This window comes from Salvelinus namaycush, unplaced genomic scaffold (genome assembly GCF_016432855.1).
Source record: "Salvelinus namaycush isolate Seneca unplaced genomic scaffold, SaNama_1.0 Scaffold671, whole genome shotgun sequence".
In the NCBI taxonomy this organism is placed as follows: Eukaryota; Metazoa; Chordata; class Actinopteri; order Salmoniformes; family Salmonidae; genus Salvelinus; species Salvelinus namaycush.
The window spans coordinates 35,449-54,339 of record NW_024061388.1 but is presented as its reverse complement, the minus strand read 5'-3'; the positions used below and the strand labels follow the sequence as shown (position 1 = coordinate 54,339).

Below are 18,891 nucleotides of genomic sequence, written 5' to 3'. Positions count from 1 at the left end.
GTGTGGGTTGTAGACTCCCGTCTCATGCTACCACTAGAGTGAAAGCACCGCCAGTATTCAAAAGTGACCAAAACATCAGCCAGGAAGCATAGGAACTGAGAAGTGGTCTGTGGTCACCACCTGCAGAACCACTCCTTTATTGGGGGTGTCTTGCTAATTGCCTATAATTTCCACCTGTTGTCTATTCCATTTGCACAACAGCATGTGAAATTTATTGTCAATCAGTGTTGCTTCCTAAGTGGACAGTTTGATTTCACAGAAGTGTGATTGACTTGGAGTTACATTGTGTTGTTTAAGTGTTCCCTTTATTTTTTTGAGCAGTGTATATAAAAGAATGTGTACACCCCTTCAAATGAGTGGATCTGGCTATTTCAGCCACACCTGCTGCTGACAGGTGAATACAACTGAGCAAACAGCCATGCAATCTCCATAGACAAACGTTGGCAGTAGAATAGCTCACTGAAGAGCTCAGTGACTTTCAACATGGCACCGTCATAGGATGCCACCTTTCCAATAAGTCCATTTGACAAATTTCTGCCCTGCTAGAGCTGCCCCGGTCAACTGTAAATGCTGTTATTGTGAAGTGGAAACGTCTAGGAGCATCAATGGCTCAGCCGCGAAGTGTTAGGCCACACAAGCTCACAGAACGGGACCGCTGAGTGCTGAAGCGCATAGCGTGTGAAAATCATCTGTTGTCAGTTGCAACATTCACTACCAAGTTCTAAATTGCCTCTGGAGGCAATGTCAGCACAATAACTCTCAGTTGGGATCTTCATGAAATGGGTTTCCATGTCCGAGCAGCCGCAAACAAGCCTAAAATCATCATGCGCAATGCCAAGCGTCGGCTGGAGTGGTGTATAGCTCGCTGCCATTGGACTCTGGAGCAGTGGAAACGCGTTCTCTGGAGTGACGTATCTGGATTTGGTGGATGTCAGGAGGACTGCCCCAATGCATAGTGCCAACTGTAAAGTTTGGTGGAGGAGGAATAATGGTCTGGGGCTGTTTTTCATGGTTCGGACTAGGCCCTTTAGTTCCAGTGAAGGGAAATCTTAACGCTACAGCATACAATGACATTCCAGAAGATTCTGTGCTTCCAACTTTGTGGCAACAGTTTGGGAAGGACCTTTCCTTTTTTAGCATGACAGTGCCCCTATGCACAAAGTGAGGTCCATACTGAAATGGTTTGTCGATCGGTGTGGAAGAACTTGACTGGCCTGCATAGAGCCCTGACCTCAACACCATCGAACACCTTTGGGATGAAGTGGAACGCCGACTGCGAGCCAGGCCTAATCACCTAACGTCAGTGCCCGACCTCACTAATGCTCTTGTGGCTGAAGTCCCCGTAGCAATGTTCCAACATCTAGTGGAAAGCCTAACCAGAAGAGTGGAGGCTGTTGTATCAGGTGTCCACATCATTTTGTCATGTAGTGTACCATCACACAGACGCAAACACAGTTGTTGTTTTGTTGCCCTTATCTGTGCAGCATGCTGTTTCCACTGTGCTTACTCAATTAGCAGAATAGTACTCAATGTTCTCTTTATCTTTCTCAGCATTTAATAGTCTCTTTTTATCTTATTTTTCTTGAGTTACATTTTTATTTTAAAAAATCCTTCAATCCACCTTTTGGCTTTACTCTCTTGTCTCTCTCCTTTTATATTTTTGTCCCCCCCACCCCAGTCTCTTTCCGGGTCTGGGATGTCCATAGATATCGTCCCCACGTGTCTACTGCAGGTACTGCGAACTTGCACGTCTTCTTTTCAACCTCCCTTCGCCGTCTCTTTCTCTTTATTTCCTTATACTTTGGGTGTTAAAGCATGTTTCTAAACACTGGCCCAGGGCCAGTTAGGTGATTGTTAGGGTTTGGCTAGCGCATGTGTGGTGCAAAATGGCTGCCGTAGCATCACCCAGGTGTGAGCTGAGGTGTTTCTCCTGTACAATGTGAGGTTCTGAATTATGCACTACAACCCAATACTATATGTGATTGTGATTGAATACTCAATGTGATTGAATATTAGCAACTGTTGGCCTGGGCGCCTGGGTGTCAGTGTGTGTGTGTGCTGGAAGTAACAGTTAGCCCCAGATAAGTGTGCTGGGAAGCTGTGGTTAGCCTTGAGCGAGAACAGTGTGCTTTTGTATACAGGTGGAAATAGCTCAGACAATGTTGCAGAGCTGTCTGACCTCAGTCTCTGGGGTGAGGGAGCGTAATCTACACAGCAACAGCGCCGGGACACCAAAGAGCGCAAAGAGGCTAGGACTAGCCTGAGCGCCGGCGATAGGCTGGGTGAGTCTAAACCACGCCCAGTCTCTACTCTGACAGGCCGGCTCGGAAGCGGGAACTATCTCTGTCATGAGTATATTATAATATCTTTGTCAGGAACAAGTCAGTTCTCTGTTCTACCCTGCGGGGTGGTGCAGTGAACCCGTATATACGAAAATTGCATTTGCCATTTATTACTTAGTTAATAAAAAGTACATAGCATACAATTAGTGACTCATTGTCATACTTGTCCTTATACCAGATTGAATTGACGCAACCCTAACAACAATGTAAAGCACTTTGAGCACCTAGTAGGAAAACACTAGGTGTATATAAATCCAATCCATTAGAGATCAACCGATTTATTTTTCAACACCGATACTGATTATTGGAGGACCAAAAAAATCTGATTTTTATATATATATATTTGTAATAATGACAGTTACAACAATACTGAATGAACACTTTTATTTTAACTTAATATAATACAAAAATAACATCTATTTAGTCTCAAATAAATAATGAAACATGTTCAATTTGGTTTAAATAATGCAAAAACAAAGTGTTGGAGAAGAAAGTAAAAGTGCAATATGTGCCATGTAAAAAAGCTAACGTTTAAGTTCCTTGCTCAGAACATGAGAACATATGAAAGCTGGTGGTTCCTTTTCACATGAGTCTTCAATATTCCCAGATAATACGTTTTTTTGTTGTGGTTATTATAGGACAATTTCTCTCTATAACATTTGTATTTCATATACCTAAAATGTCTCTCCCCGGTACCCAGCACCTCTCCTCCGGACCGTACCCCTCCCAGTCAACGAGGTACTGCAGGCCCCTCAGTACGGCGTCTCGAGTCCAGAATAGCTCGTACTGTGTACGCCGGGGACCCCTCGATATCCAGATGGGGCGGAGGGACCTCCGGTACCTCACCTTCCTGAAGGGGACCAGCTACCACCGGCCTGAGGAGAGACACATGAAACGAGGGGTTAATGCGATAGTAAGAAGGGAGTTGCAATCTATAACACACCTCGTTTATCCTCCTCAGGACTTTAAATGGCCCCACACACTGCGGCCCCAGCTTCCGGCAGGGCAGGCGGAGGGGCAGGTTTCGGGTCGAGAGCCAGGTTTCGGGTCGAGAGCCAGACCCTGTCCCCTGGTGCGAACACAGGATCCTCACTGCGGTGGCGATCAGCGCTCTTCTTCTGCCGTTCACTGGCCTGCCTGAGAGAGTCCTGGACTGCCCGCCAGGTCTCCCTAGAGCGCTGTACCCACTCCTCCACCGCAGGAGCTTCGGTCTGGCTCTGATGCCACGGAGCCAGGACCGGCTGGTTCCCCAGTACGCATTCAAATGGCGACATGTTAGTTGAGGAGTGGCGGAGTGAGTTCTGGGCCAACTCTGCCCACGGGACGTACCTCGCCCATTCTCCTGGCCGGTCCTGGCAATACGACCTCAGAAACCTACCCACTTCCTGGTTCACTCTTTCCACCTGCCCATTACTTTCGGGGTGATACCCAGAGGTAAGGCTGACCGAGACCCCCAGACGCTCCATAAACGCCCTCCACACCCGGGACGTGAACTGGGGACCTCGATCAGATACGATGTCCTCCGGCACCCCGTAGTGAACATGGCCCACCTAGCTTGACGCGGATTCAGTCTCTTCGCCTCTCGGATATACTCCAGATTGCGGTGGTCAGTCCAGATGAGGAAAGGGTATTTAGCCCCCTCAAGCCAGTGTCTCCACACCTTCAGGGCTTTTACCATAGCTAGTAACTCCCGGTCCCCCACATCATAGTTCCGCTCCGCCGGACCCAGCTTCTTAGAAAAGAAAGCACAGGGACGGAGCTTCGGTGGCGTGCCCGAGTGCTGTGATAGCACGGCTCCAACACCAGCCTCGGACGCATTCACCTGCACTATGAACGCTAACGAAGGGTCCGGATGCGCCAACACGGGAGCCTCAGTAAACCTTGCCTTCAACTGGTTGAAGGCTCCATCTGCCTCGGCCGATCACCGTAGACGCACCGGCCCCCCCTTCAGCAGTGAGGTAATGGGCGCCGCCACTTGGCCAAAACCCCGGATAAACCTCCGGTAGTAATTGGCAAACCCTAAAAACCGCTGCACCTCCTTTACCGTGGTCGGAGTCGGCCAATTACGCACGGCGTTAACGCGGTCACACTCCATCACCACCCCCGAGGTGGAAATGCAATAACCCAGGAAGGAAACGGCTGGTTTGGAGAACACACATTTCTCAGCCTTGACGTATAGGTCATGCTCCAGCAGTCGCCCAAGCACCCTGCGCACCAGGGAGACATGCGCGGCGCGTGTGGCAGAATAGATCAAGATGTCATCAATATATACTACCACACCCTGCCCCTGCAAGTCCCTGAGAATCTCATCTACAAAGGATTGGAAGACGGCTGGAGCATTCTTCAACCCATACGGCATGACGAGGTACTCATAGTGGCCTGATGTGGTACTAAACGCTGTTTTCCACTCGTCTCCTCCCCGAATACGCACCAGATTATACGCGCTCCTGAGGTCCAGTTTTGTGAAAAAACGCGCTCCGTGGAATGATTCCATCGCCGTAGCGATGAGAGGTAGTGGATAACTAAATCCCACTGTGATTGAATTTAGACCTCGATAATCAATGCACGGACGCAGTCCTCCCTCCTTTTTTCTCACAAAAAAGAAACTCGAGGAGGCGGGTGACATGGAGGGCCGAATGAACCCTTGTCCCAGAGCTTCCGTGACATATGTCTCCATAGCCAACGTCTCCTCCTGTGACAATGGGTACACGTGACTCCTGGGAAGTGCAGCGTTCTCCTGGAGGTTTATCACGCAATCCCACCGTCGATGAGGTGGTAATTTGGTCGCTTCTTTCTTACTAAAAGTGATAGCCAAATCGGCATATTCTGGGGGAATGCGCACAGTGGAAACCTGGTCTGGACTCTCCACCGACGTGGCACCGATGGAAACTCCCACACACCTACCTGAACACTCATCTGACCACCCCTGAAGAGCTCCCTGTATCCAGGAAATGAGGGGATTGTGAATGGCTAGCCAGGGAACCCCCAACACTACTGGACCCAGGTGAATCAATAAGGTAAAAACTGATCTGCTCCCTATGATCCCCCTGGGTTACCATGTCCAGCGGAATCGTGGCCTCCCTGACCAGCCCTGACCCTAACGGTCGGCTATCTAGGGAGTGCACGGGAAAAGGTGGGTCTATCTGCACCAGCGGAATACCCAACTTACGGGCGAGTCCGCGATCCATAAAACTCCCAGCTGCGCCTGAGTCGACTAGCGCCTTATGCTGAAGAGAGGGGAAAAACGCAGGGAAAAAAATAACCAAAAACATGTGACCAACAGGGAGCTCTAGGTGAGTCTTGTGCCTACTCACCTGGGGTGGCCGAGGAGTATTCCGCCTGCCATCCCGACTCCCAGATGGACTCCTCCAGCACCGGTCCGAAGTGTGTCCTCTCCGGCCACAGTAGGTGCAAGAGGAGCCACCTCCTCCGGTTCCCCTAGATGCAGCTCCTCCCAACTCCATCGGAGTTGGAGCGGGAGGGCTGGGAGGTGGAATGGACAGGACCCCCTCTGAACGCCCGCGGGCAGCTAGCAGGTTATCTAGTCGGATCGACATGTCTATCAGTTCATCGAGGGAGAGTGTGGTGTCCCGACAAGCTAGCTCCCGGCGGACGTCCTCCTGGAGGCTGCAACGGTAATGGTCTATTAAGGCCCTGTCATTCCACCCCGCACCAGCAGCCAAGGTCCGGAACTCTAAAGCGAAATCCTGGGCGCTCCTCGTCTCCTGTCTGAGGTGGAACAGACGCTCACCCGCCGCTCGGCCCTCCGGTGGGTGGTCGAACACCGCTCGAAACCGGCTGGTGGTCCCGAGCCGAGTCTGGGCTGTTCCAGACTGCGTTGGCCCAGTCCAGGGCCCTACCCGACAAACAGGAGACAAGGAGGCTTACACTCTCCTCACCCGAGGGAGTCGGACGCACGGTAGCCAGGTAGAGCTCAAGCTGGAGCAGAAATCCCTGGCAACCAGCCGCTGCTCCATCGTACTCCCTCGGGGGGGGGTGAGACGCAATGTGCTGGTCCCAGCCGATGACACTGTAGGAGTGGGTTGTCTCGTCTGCAGGGGAGCTGAAGGGGGCGTCGGGAGACCACTCCTCTCCCATCGTTCCATCCTCTCCATCATCTGGTCCATCGCTGACCATAGCTAGTAACTCCGATAGCTAGTAAAGTACGATGAAGGACTCCGATAGCTAGTAAAGTACCATAGCTAGTAAATACGATGAAGGACAGCTGTATGATGATGGACACGCTCCTCCATACTTGGGAGAGGGGTGGTCGCTGCTTCTGCTGACTCCATATGTTGGTGCGGGCTTCTGTCAGAGCTGCTAGGAGTACTGTGTGGAGGAGTCAAGCGCAGAGAGCAGGGTTTCAAGAAAGTGGATTTATTTTCCAGTTGACAGGGAAAACGATCATGCCCTAAACACACGGGCGCATGAAAAGACGAGTCCAAAAACACAGGACTAAACTGTCCAGAAAAAATAATAAATCCACATAACAATCAAATAACAGAGAAACAAGCCCGCACAAAAGCCAGCGGGCTTACTGCCCTTAAATAGCCTACCCACAAAACTAAACTCAAAACAGGTGCACCCAATCAGCCCAAACTAACAGAAACAAAAAGAAAAGAATCGATGGCAGCTAGTAGGCCGGTGACGACGACCGCCGAGCGCCGCCCAAACAGGAACAGGCACCATCTTCGGCGGGATTCGTGACAATACCTTTGACTATTGGATGTTCTAATAGGTAATTTATTATTGCCAGCCTAATCTCGGGAGTTGATAGGCTTGAAGTCATAAACAGTGCAATGCTTGAAGCACAGTAAAGAGCAGCTGGCAAACGCAGGAAAGTGCTGTTTGAATGAATGCTTACGAACCTGCTGCTGCCTACCACCGCTCAGTCAGACTGCTCTATCAAATATCAAATCATAGACTTAATATAATAAACTCAGAAATAGAAGCCTTTGGTCATTAATATGGTAAAATCCGGAAACTATCATTTTGAAAACAAAACGTTTATTCTTTCAGTGAAATACGAAACCGTTCCATATTTTATCTAACAGGTGGCATCCCTAAGTCTAAATATTGCTGTTACATTGCATAATTATGTACATTTCTGGCAAATTAATTACGGTCTTTGTTAGGAAGAAACGGTCTTCACACAGTTCGCAACGAGCCAGGCGGCCCAAACTGCTGCATATACCCTGACTCTGCTTGCACAGAACGCAAGAGAAGTGACACAATTTCCTTCGTTAAAATACATTCATGTTAGCAGGCAATATTCACTAAATATGCAGGTTTAAAAAAATATATACTTGTGTATTGATTTTAAGAAAGGCATTGATGTTTATGGTTAGGTACACATTGGTGCAACGACAGGGCTTTTTTTCGCTAATGCGCTTGTTAAATCATCACCCGTTTGGTGAAGTAGGCTGGGATTTGATGATAAATTAACATGCACCGCATTGATTATATGCAACACAGGACAAGCTAGTAATATCATCAATCATGTGTAGATAACTAGTGATTATGTTAAGATTGATTGTTTTTTATAAGATAAGTTTAATGCTAGCTAGCAACTTACCTAGGCTCCTTGCTGCACTCGCGTAACAAGTGGTCAGCCTGCCACGCAGTCTCCTCGTGGAGTGCATGTAACGGCAGTCTACTTCGTCCTCAGACGAGGAGAGGCGAGAAGGATCAGAGGACCAATGTGCAGCGTGGTAATTGGACATAATGAATTTAATAGACAAAACAAAAACACTATACAAACTGACAAAACACACTAACCGTCACAGTCCTTGCTGGTGCAGACAAAACACAAAGACAGGAAACAACCACCCACAATCCCCAACACAAAACAAGCCACCTATATATGATTCTCAATCAGGGACAACGATTGACAGCTGTCTCTGATTGAGAACCATATCAGGCTGAACATAGAAACAGACGAACTAGACACACAACATAGAATTCCCACCCAGCTCACGTCCTGACCAACACTAAACAAGCAAAACACATAAGAACTCTGGTCAGGACGTTACAGTGCAATGTAATCGGCCACAATCGGCGTCCAAAAATGCCGATTACCGATTGTTATGAAAACTTGAAATTGCCCCTAATTAACCTCTAACGCCTCCCAAACCCGGATCCGGGAGCACCCCCATCAGTAGAAAAGCTACTAGCATAGCCTAGCATAGCGTCACAAGTAAATACTAGCATCTAAATATCATTAAATCACAAGTCCAAGACACCAGATGAAAGATACACATCTTGTGAATCCAGACATCATTTCTGATTTTTAAAATGTTTTACAGGGAAGACACAATATGTAAATCTATTAGCTAACCACGTTAGCAAAAGACACCACTTTTTTTACTCCACCAGTTTTTTACTCCATCAGTAGCTATCACAAATTCGACCAAATAAAGATATAAATAGCCACTAACCAAGAAACAACTTCATCAGATGACAGTCTGATAACATATTTATTGTATAGCATATAGCATGTTTTGTTAGAAAAATGTGCATATTTCAGGTATAAATCATAGTTTACCATTGCAGCCACCATCACAACTCTCACCAAAGCGACTAGAATAACTACAGAGAGCAACGTGTATTACCTAATTACTCATCATAAAACATTTCTTAAAAATACACAGCGTACAGCAATTGAAAGACACAGATCTTGTGAATCCAGACAATATTTCAGATTTTCTAAGTGTTTTACAGCGAAAACACAATATAGCGTTATATTAGCTTACCACAATAGCCAACATCACACCAGCATTGATTCAAGGCAAAAATAGCGATAACGTATAAACCACCAAAATATATGAATTTTTTCACTAACCTTCTCAGAATTCTTCAGATGACAGACCTGTAACATCATATTACACAATGCATATAGAGTTTGTTCGAAAATGTGCATATTTAGCGGCACAAATCGTGCTTATACAATGAGAATAGTGTCCAAATCCTCAAGCAATCTGTCCGGCGCCATCTTGGAAAGGCACCTATTCTTATCGAAAACTATTCATAAACTTGACAAAAAAAATACAGGTTGGACAGCAATTGAAAGACAAATTAGTTCTTAATGCAATCGCTGAATTACATTTTTAAAATTAACGTTACTGCGCAATACAGCGTGCGATAAAGCAAGGCTACACTGCAAGTAATGGCGTCTTATGCATTTGACTTTTTTCAACAGAACAATGAATTATCAGCATAAATAGTTCTTACTTTTTGATGACCTCTCATCAGAATCTTGGGATAGGTGTCCTTTGTCCAAAAGAATCGTTGCTGGGTTGGAGAAAGTCATCTTCCACGTTGCAATTAGCAGTAAACAATAGCATGCGAGAGAGAGATACCCAACTTCCTACAACGCCAGAAAATGAAATACCCGAAAATGGCAATATACTGACATAAACTGATATAACTCGGTTTAAAATAACAAGATTATGATGTCTTTAAAGCCTATATCGAATAAAAACAGAGCCGGATATATCTAGGAGCTAAAACAGGAGCTTCTAAAACGACATGCCAAGGTCCTCCCTGCGTCAGAGCGAAGAATCAAAAGAGGGGACACTTTGATTCCAATCAATTTATAGACTTTCGGATCTGCCTAGAGACTCCATTTCAAGGCCCTCTATTCGCTGACACCCAGGGGAAGGCGTATGCAGTGCATCTCAACCAATAGAAGACAGGCAGAGTTATACACAGGTCTGAGAACAGGTTGGAAAATTCTGCATTCTCAACTCCACATAGGGAAATTGCTCTAAGTCCAGTTCTGTTTCACGCACAGACATAATTCAAACGGTTTTAGAAAGTAGAGAGTGTTTTCTATCCAATAGTAATAATAATATGCATATTGTACGAGCAAGAATTGAGTACGAGGCAGTTTAATTTGAGAACGAATTTATTACAAAGTGCAAATAGCACCCCCTATTGCCAAGAAGTTAATCGGTCGACCTCTACAATCCATGAATATGATTGTTATTCTAAGCTAACTCTAAGGAGCACTCTACCTACCTGCAGCCAGAGAGCCTGCTCTATGCCCATAGTCCACCCTCTCTTATGTAACAGTTGCACATCTTTGTTGTAGCGCTAAAAGATAGGTCTGTAAACACCAAACAGTCGAGTGATGTTTACAGGCCTTTACCCTCCCCCATTACATATCTGGTGTCAAAGGAGGGGTGAGACCGGAGTATTGTTGAGGGAACTGTATATGCATGAATGGTGTTTTCGTCTTGACTCAAATTACATGAACTCTCTCTCTCTCCCTCTCTTTGTTTGCTCTCCGCTCGGACTCGACTGGCCACTCAGCAGGGCGAGGATCGCTCCTCCTCCCTGTCTCCCACAGGTAAGACACCAGTCACACTATTCCTCCATTTCCCTCTACGGTTACATCACGGCTGCCATACACTGCTCGGTGCAGCTTGTCCTACTGGCTTCCAGGGAAACCAGATTATAAATGGATGTGAACTTGAGCGGCTTCCAACACACTCCTCCCTCTCCTTACTAATTTATGTATTCCAAATTGACCACTACCCCCTAGACGTTCCTGTGGATCTGAAAGAATTTTACTCCACGGTCTATTCACTCTGCCACTCTCCCACCTGCTCACATCCTGTTCTGCTTGCAGCCCTCCAATCACCTTCTTACCCCGGCCCTGTTGCCCCGCCCTCCTGCCAGGGGCCCGCCCAGCGGCCAGACAGCTTCTTGTTTCGCCTCAGCCAGAAGGAAGAGCAGAGGAGAGGTATGTCACCGGATCACAACCTCTGGATCTTGCTGCATGGCCTTGGGAGCTTTCAGAAGAGAGTGTTGGTACCTATTGAGCGTGCAATGAGCATGTCACAATTGAGTGTCGTATGTGACATTGTTCTGGTAACTGTGTCTGGGCTGATAGACATGTCTGGATGGGATCCTGCAAAGTCACTGAGCAACATTGTAGATAGTTGATCAAAATAGAAGGGGGGCAGTGGGGAATAATTTTCAACATGGACAGATTTCTATGTTTTAAATGGGGGAGGGGAAATTGTCGGCTTTTTGACTTGTATGTATGATGTATGATGTTCAGCTCTGTTGGTTTTCTGATCCCATCTGTTACTTTGAGTGCTGTCTGACTATAGGTCACAGCCTGTCTGTTGCTGTAGAGTTCCGCCTGTCTGTTGCTGTAGAGTTCCGCCTGTCTGTCGCTGTAGAGTTCCGCCTGTCTGTCTGCTGTAGAGTTCCGCCAGTCTGTCTGCTGTAGAGTTCCGCCAGTCTGTCTGCTGTAGAGTTCCGCCAGTCTGTCTGCTGTAGAGTTCCGCCAGTCTGTCTGCTGTAGAGTTCCGCCAGTCTGTCTGCTGTAGAGTTCCGCCAGTCTGTCTGCTGTAGAGTTCCGCCAGTCTGTCTGCTGTGGAGCTCCGTCTGTCTGCTGTAGAGTTCCGCCTGTCTGCTGTAGAGTTCTCTAGAGCTCCGCCTGTCTGTCTGCTGTGGAGCTCCGCCTGTCTGTCTGCTGTGGAGCTCCGCCTGTCTGTCTGCTGTGGAGCTCCGCCTGTCTGTCTGCTGTGGAGCTCCGCCTGTCCGCTGTAGAGTTCCGCCTGTCTGCTGTGGAGCTCCGCCTGTTTGTCTGCTGTAGAGTTCTCGAGAGTTCCGTCTGTTGCTCTAGAGTTCCGTCTATCTACTGTAGTTTGTCTTCTGCATTGTTTGCCAGGCGTCTGATCATGCCATTGTATCTGTAGAGAGCTGGACTTCACCCTCTTCAGAATAAATGATTAGCACCCATTCTGCTTTCACCAGCTTTTGATCTTGTATGTGTATGTTTGAGCCTGTCTGGTTCTGCCTTCCCCCCCAGGTGATGGTGCCGCCCCCAGGCCGGAGCCTGAAGAGGTGACCCCTACCCAGCCTCAAGGCCCCATGGGAGAGGAGGCTGCTCTGGTGGAGCAACTGCGGAAGGTGAACAACACCCGACAAACAGATTCTCCCGCCTTTTGACCAAGCCATTAGGGCCTGGAGTTTCTACTGGGTTCCTTGGCCCATATTCATAAAGCATTTCAGAGAAGTGCTGAAATAGAATCAGTCTTTCCTTTCAGATCATAATTAGATGGACATGGGATCTGATCCTAGAACATCACTCCTACTCTAAGATGCTTTATGAGCCCAGGTCAGATCACAAGGTCAGGAAAAACTCCTGGCCCTACTTGTGCTTATCCCCCTGTAATTGTGTTCTGCTCTATTTTGTAGAACATAGAGTCGCGTCTGAAAGTGTCCTTGCCCAGCGACCTGGGAGCAGCACTGACCGACGGGGTCGTCCTCTGCCATCTGGCAAATCATGTGCGGCCACGATCCGTACCCAGCATCCATGTGCCCTCCCCTGCTGTGGTGAGTGTTTGTGTGTGCACTTTATGCGTGTGCTGTGCGTGCATACCATACGTGCATTAGTGAGATGTCAGTTTTAGAATCAATTTAGTCAGTCAGGAACACTACACTTCAAGCATATCAATACAACAATGCTCCTTTTTACTTTGCCATACATTTGCATTTGGGTTATGATCAGACACTGCTTATGTCCCAAATTGCACCCTATTCCCTACATAGTGCACTACTGTGACCGTAGGCCCTGGTCAAAAGTAGTGCACTATACAGGTAATAGGGTGCTATTTGAGACAAGCAGCTGTCGTTGTGCTTATCGTTGTCTCTGTCCATCAAGCCCAAACTGACGATGGCCAAGTGTCGGCGGAACGTGGAGAACTTTCTGGAGGCGTGTCGCAGGATCGGGGTTCCACAGGTAAGACCTTCACACTAGTTGAATAAAGGACTGGTATACAACTCACTAGTCCTCATGCTAAAACGTCTGTGTGTTTGTGATGGGTTAGAAAAAGCATGTGATACAAGAGAACCTGTACTGACGGACTGTTCTTCAGATTTTAATTTGCTAGCAGCAGACGGTGACCTCACCAATTTAGCTAAAGGCTACTTTCAGGGCAGGTTTTTCTCTTCTGTCATAAGATTTCTTCCCTCTACTACGCTGCTTGTTGTATCAACACTAAAGTTTAGCCTAGTTCTCTGTCCCTGCTCTTTTTATCAGTTGACTCCAGCTAACTCAACTGGCAACCTGCAGAGCTTTTGTAAACTTGACTTGGAGAGCCGCTTGCCTGTTACTAACAGTAACTTTCTCTTTCTGCTCCTCCGCTCTTCTTCCTTTTAACCGTAACACTTCCCCCTCAAACTCATCTTCCATCTGTCCGTCCAAACACACAACTCCCCTATCTATGTAATTGTATCCTTTGCCTGCCCATTCTCTCCCCTGCTTCATCTCCCATGGGACAGGAGAGGCTGTGCACAGTGGAGGAGGTTCTGGATGGCCGGGGAGGCTGTGTTTACGGGACGCTGGGGGTCCTGCTTTCCATGGCTCCTCCCCCCCTCCTAATGCCTTCTCCCCCGGCCCAGCTGGCAGGCTTCGCCCTCTTCTATCTGTCCACCATGTCTGTGCTGTGTGCCCTGTACTGCAACCTGGTGCCCCACCTCTGAACTGTCTGTCTGGACCACACAACCCCTTCCTCACCTTACCCAACTGGCTCTCCACCACTCGTACACACACATGCGCGCTCACACACCACTCGCACTCCTACGCGCTTCTCATTTCATATTGCGCCGACTCCCATCACCACAGCGGTATCCATTCAGACGCAGCAGAACTCGACAAGGGAAAAACGCAAGAATGAGAGTGGACCTCTCTGTCCCACTCTACCATAACAAAGAGGAGCGCTCGCCACTGCCTGGTTTGACATCCACTGAAAAGGGAACAACTCCATATGCCAAAAGCCATATAGTAGGTTTTATCTTTTGTTGTTCCAGTTGTTTGTTGGGGAAGGTTACTTGCTTCCACTCAAGGAGTGGCGAGGTGGACCTTCAATGCTCCCTCGTTACCCTTCTGTGATGTACTGGCACTGCCCCCATTGAGAGAGACAGCGAGACCCGGAGGTTGCTATGTTGTCAATGAGCTGTCTGCTACTGTACCTACCTACTGAACCTCCTTCTGTGCCTTAAGTTTGTCCGCCTGCCGCCGTGTGTGCGTGTGTTTTTTAGATGGAACCTTCCCACCCGAAAGCGCTTCCATTGCACAGATAACATCAAAGTAGGAGTGCTTGTCATATGTAGCCTACGTGCTTCCTCCTCCCCGACTGCCTCTGAGAAGAAACAACCACGAGTAATCTGACCATTCAACGCCCTATCGCTTCTCTTCTTTCCTGACTCGAACACGGCTTCGCCTTAGCTGCAAAGTCAGTCGGACGTTTTTGCCTAATCAAGAAGAGAGCAGGTAGCCGAGGGTAATTTGTAAGCCTTTGAGTCCTTGCTGACGCACAATCAAGTATCCTACAGGCACCTTTTTCTCCTTGACTGTCTGTGATCGAGCCCCCCTCTGTCCTAACGCTCATTTTGTGGCTCCGGGGTGATGTTACCCCTAGGTACAGATCTAGGATCTGCTTCCCCAATCCTAACCTTAGTGGAACTGAAATGCTCAAATCAACCTACATTTTACATGTCGACATTAGGTAACGTTGTTGAACGTGATGTTATGAAAATGCTTTTAAAACATATGATAGGTTTTGGAGCACCTAGCACAAGCTTGGAAAGATGTGGCCACAGCCATATTGAAAAAAACGTCATGGGAATGGTAGAGCGTCTGCACCGAACTGTACGCATGGCTTTTTGTTCAAGAAGTGAATAAACGAAAAGAGATGAGATGGAACAACAATAAAACAATAACAATCATGTTAACAAGCCTGTATTGTCCTGTCAAAAAATCCACTTGCATAAGTTTTGAGCTTAGTCAGATGTAGGCTATATAATTGTAATTTTCACATGGGCAGGGGCATCGGATCTACTGTTTCCCGACATTAGTAAGGAGCTAAATACATGACGTCCACAATAGCAAAGCAGTTAGCTAGCATTGAATAAACTTGTATAGTCCAGTCAATAACCCAATTGCACATGTTTCTGTGTTCATTCAGCGAGCAAGGTCTAGCTGTGTTAAACATTACAGTAGTTTAGACGGGCATCGATCGTACTGTTAGCCGAAGTTAGCCATCAAGCTAGCTAAGAGCAAAAAGCTTAGCAAACCGCATGGTAGTGCCCACAATAATAGTCACTTTTGTAGGCACATGGTGTACACTATGCATAAAACAGTATTCAATATGGTTTGCAGTGAGGGACTTCAGATGTGCCAAACCTAAGCGAGGCTAGCTGGGCTAGAAACAGCTGACTAGTAAAACAAGTATTCAGTTAATGCAAGCTAACGTTAGCTACAGACATGTAGGTTGTTAAATGTCCACTCCTATTAAATCAATTGCAGCTAGTAGTCAGACTTACCACACGATGCTGCCAGTATCCATAGTAAAATTCTGCACTGTCGCAAGCTGTTCTGATAACATCGCTAGCTAACTAACAAAATATCCATCAATGATAGCTGAGCTTGGAGTGGTTTTGGTCTTACTACCTAGCTATGATAGCCCAACTTGCACAAGTTCATTTTTTATTTAACTACGTAAGTCAGCTAAGAACAAGTTGTTATTTACAATGACTGCCTACCAAGAGGCAAAATACCTCCTGTGAGAATGGGGGATAAAAAATTATAATGTAGGACAAAACACACATGACGACGAAAGAGACAACTACACAACATGACAGAAACACATGACAGCACAACATAGTAGCAACACATCATGACAACATCGCCACATGGTAGCAGCACAAACATGGTAGATAACAATAGATTGTGTTAAGCAACCACAAGTGTCAGTAAGAGTGTCCATGATTGAGTCTTTGAATGTTGAGATTGAGATAAAACTGTCCAGTTTGAGTGTTTGTTGCAGCTCGTTTCCAGTCGCTAGCTGCAGCGAACTGAAAAGACGAGCGGCCCAGGGATGTGTGTAATTTGGGGACCTTTAACAGAATAGGACTGGCAGAACGGGTGGAGTATGTGGAAGATGAGTGTTGCAGTAGGCATCTCAGATAGGGGGAGTGATGCCTAAGAGGGTTTTATAAATAAGCTTCAACCAGTGGGTCTTGCACTGTGTATACTGAGATGGGAGTATAGAGTGCAAGGATGTGTCCTATAAGGAGCATTGGTGGCAAATCTGATGGCCGAATGGTAAAGCACATCTAGCCACTCGAGAGCACCCTTACCTGCTGATCTATAAATTACGTCTTTGTAATGTAGCATGGGTAGGATGGTCATCTGAATTAAGGTTAGTTTGGCTGCTGGGGTGAAAGAGGAGCGATTACGATAGAAAAAAACAACTCTAGATTTTACCTTAGCCTGCAGCTTGGATATGTGCTGAGAGAATGACAGTGTACTGTCTAGCCATACTCCCAAATACAATTTATAGACATGTCTGGAAGCCACTCAAGTTCACACGGCACGCAGTAGTCAATGAGGCAATTTTCTTAATGTTTTTTTTTGTACTGGTTTAAGGGTTTGAACTTGCTTCTTTATCACATTTGGTTATCAAAAGCCCTTTTAACTTACTACAATGTTTCACTTTGTCTTTAACCTTTAGTAGGTAAAATGCTAAACTGACCCAAGATCAGTGTAGGGGCAACTTCACTCTACCCCCATTTTGTGTCTCTGGTGTGTGATGAATGTGTTTAACACTAGCCTGGTTCCAGATGCGTTTGTGCGGGTAAGATGGCACAAACAGATCTGGGACCAGTCTATGTAGGCACAAGCTGTGGTAACAATCAGCCCCAGGATATGGCAGGACTACAGTGCCTTCCGAAAGTTTTCACACCCCTTAACTTTTTCCACATTTTGTCACAAAAACTTATTGATTTCAGCGTTAAATTTTTAATTAAAAACATAATTCCACTTTAACATTATGGGGTATTGTGTGTGTTCCAACAAAATGTGGAAAAAGTCAAGAGGTGTGAATACTTTCTGAAGGCACTGTATATCGCAATGAGTGCTCTTATACCGTTCTATACGAAGACAAAGCACATATTTTGTGAGACAGAGTGAATCTGTGGTTTGTTCCAAATAGGACCCTATTCTTTATAGTGCACTACTTTTAATCAGATTCCTATGTGCCCCCTGGTTAGAAGTAGTGCACTCAATAGGGAATAGGGTGCCATTCGGGGGACGCAGGCTGTGTGTGTAGTTTGTTGTTGGTCTATGCTGAATGACAAGGAGTAATGTCTCCTCTGGCTCTGAAGAGCGGTGTGTATGTTCTCTCTGTCAGTGGTCTGTTTGCTTCCAGTGTGTGTAACCACGTGTCTATCTCTCCTGTGTCTTCTGTTGTTGACCTTTCAACTCTTTCCCAGAGCTCCTCCTTTCACAATAAAATGAACCAAATATTTGGTGTGACTTCCTTCCTCTTTGCCGCCTGTCTTCTCTCCTCGCTACTTCTGCTTGTGTTCAGCTTGTTCTCTCTCTCTCCTGCTCCCTCCATATTTGCTCCTGTGGGATATGTTGTTCAGTGGGTGTCTCAGTTCACAAGTCCCTACTTATTGTAACCCTGTGCCTGTGTTTGCACACCTGCTCCCTGCTCCGCTTCCATGCTCTCCTAAAGGTCATGCCGTTTGGATCCCATTCACCTCCTTTTCCATCTTATGTTGAGTTTGTCTTTCCATTTGTGTTGATTTCTGTTATCTTTTGGTAGTTTGTTATTATTTACCCATCCATTGACATACCCTTTTTTGTTCTCCCGTTTTCCCTCCTCCCTTTGTTGTCTGTGTGCGTGTGCTCTTCATCTGGCCTCAGACCCAGCTGTGCCTGCCCCTCCACATCCTGGAGGAGAGAGGGCTCCCCCTGGTGGCCGGGACGGTACGTGCGCTCCTGGAGCTGGCCCCGCCCAAATACACAACCTCCCCTGCCACCACCACTAACCCTCTGGCCATGTAGGGCAGCAGAGTTCCACACTCACTCATGGATGGACAGATACAGGACCCACCCTCTCGCTCTCCGAATGTACGTTATATGGCTTTCCCTCTCGACCACCCCCCACTTCCCCTCAACCCTAGACCCCCCCCCCCCCCTCAACCATACAGGGTCACCCAGCCTTCCCAGACAGGTCTTCCCCAATGAAGAGAGAAGAGGGAGCACGAGTACGTCAAAGAAAGGGATGACTGTCTCTTCCTCTTGTGTCCTCACACAGACTGCTTACGACTTGCAGCCTCTAAAGACTGACGGACGAACAGATGGACAACCGAGATTGTCCCAGACAAACAGTCAGTTGGACGGCGAGTAAGAGTGGTTTTTTATTTTCTATTATTAGTCATTTGACTTCTCTCTCCATCCTCCTCTTATCTATGTTCAGTAGGGGTTGTTTTATTTTCTATTATTATTTCATCTTATTTTTCATATTCCTTTTACTTTCACATGTTAGATCCTTGCATGTCAGAGGGGTTGGGTGGGTGTATGGGGAAGGGTTAGGAGACTAGGAAGTTGTCAGTTGCATAAGTAACCTTTTAAGGTCATGTGCTACAAAGAGCAACAATAACGGTGGTGGTCTGTCATCATGGGAACATTGATGCTGCCAACACTTAAAATGGCTGTTATTAAATGAACCCGTCTTTT

The 18,891-nt window shown here is 46.9% G+C and overlaps 1 protein-coding gene across 1 annotated transcript; it reads left to right on the top strand.

Moving 5' to 3' along the window:
• The first annotated feature begins 10,552 nt into the window (after positions 1-10,552).
• LOC120042400 (DISP complex protein LRCH3-like) lies at positions 10,553-18,891 on the top strand. Its single transcript, XM_038987233.1, has 6 exons — positions 10,553-10,692; positions 10,975-11,088; positions 12,169-12,269; positions 12,558-12,695; positions 13,024-13,101; positions 18,076-18,891. The coding sequence occupies exons 3-6, from the start codon at positions 12,231-12,233 to the stop codon at positions 18,214-18,216; spliced, it is 396 nt and encodes a 131-aa protein (XP_038843161.1). The 5' UTR covers positions 10,553-10,692; positions 10,975-11,088; positions 12,169-12,230; the 3' UTR covers positions 18,217-18,891.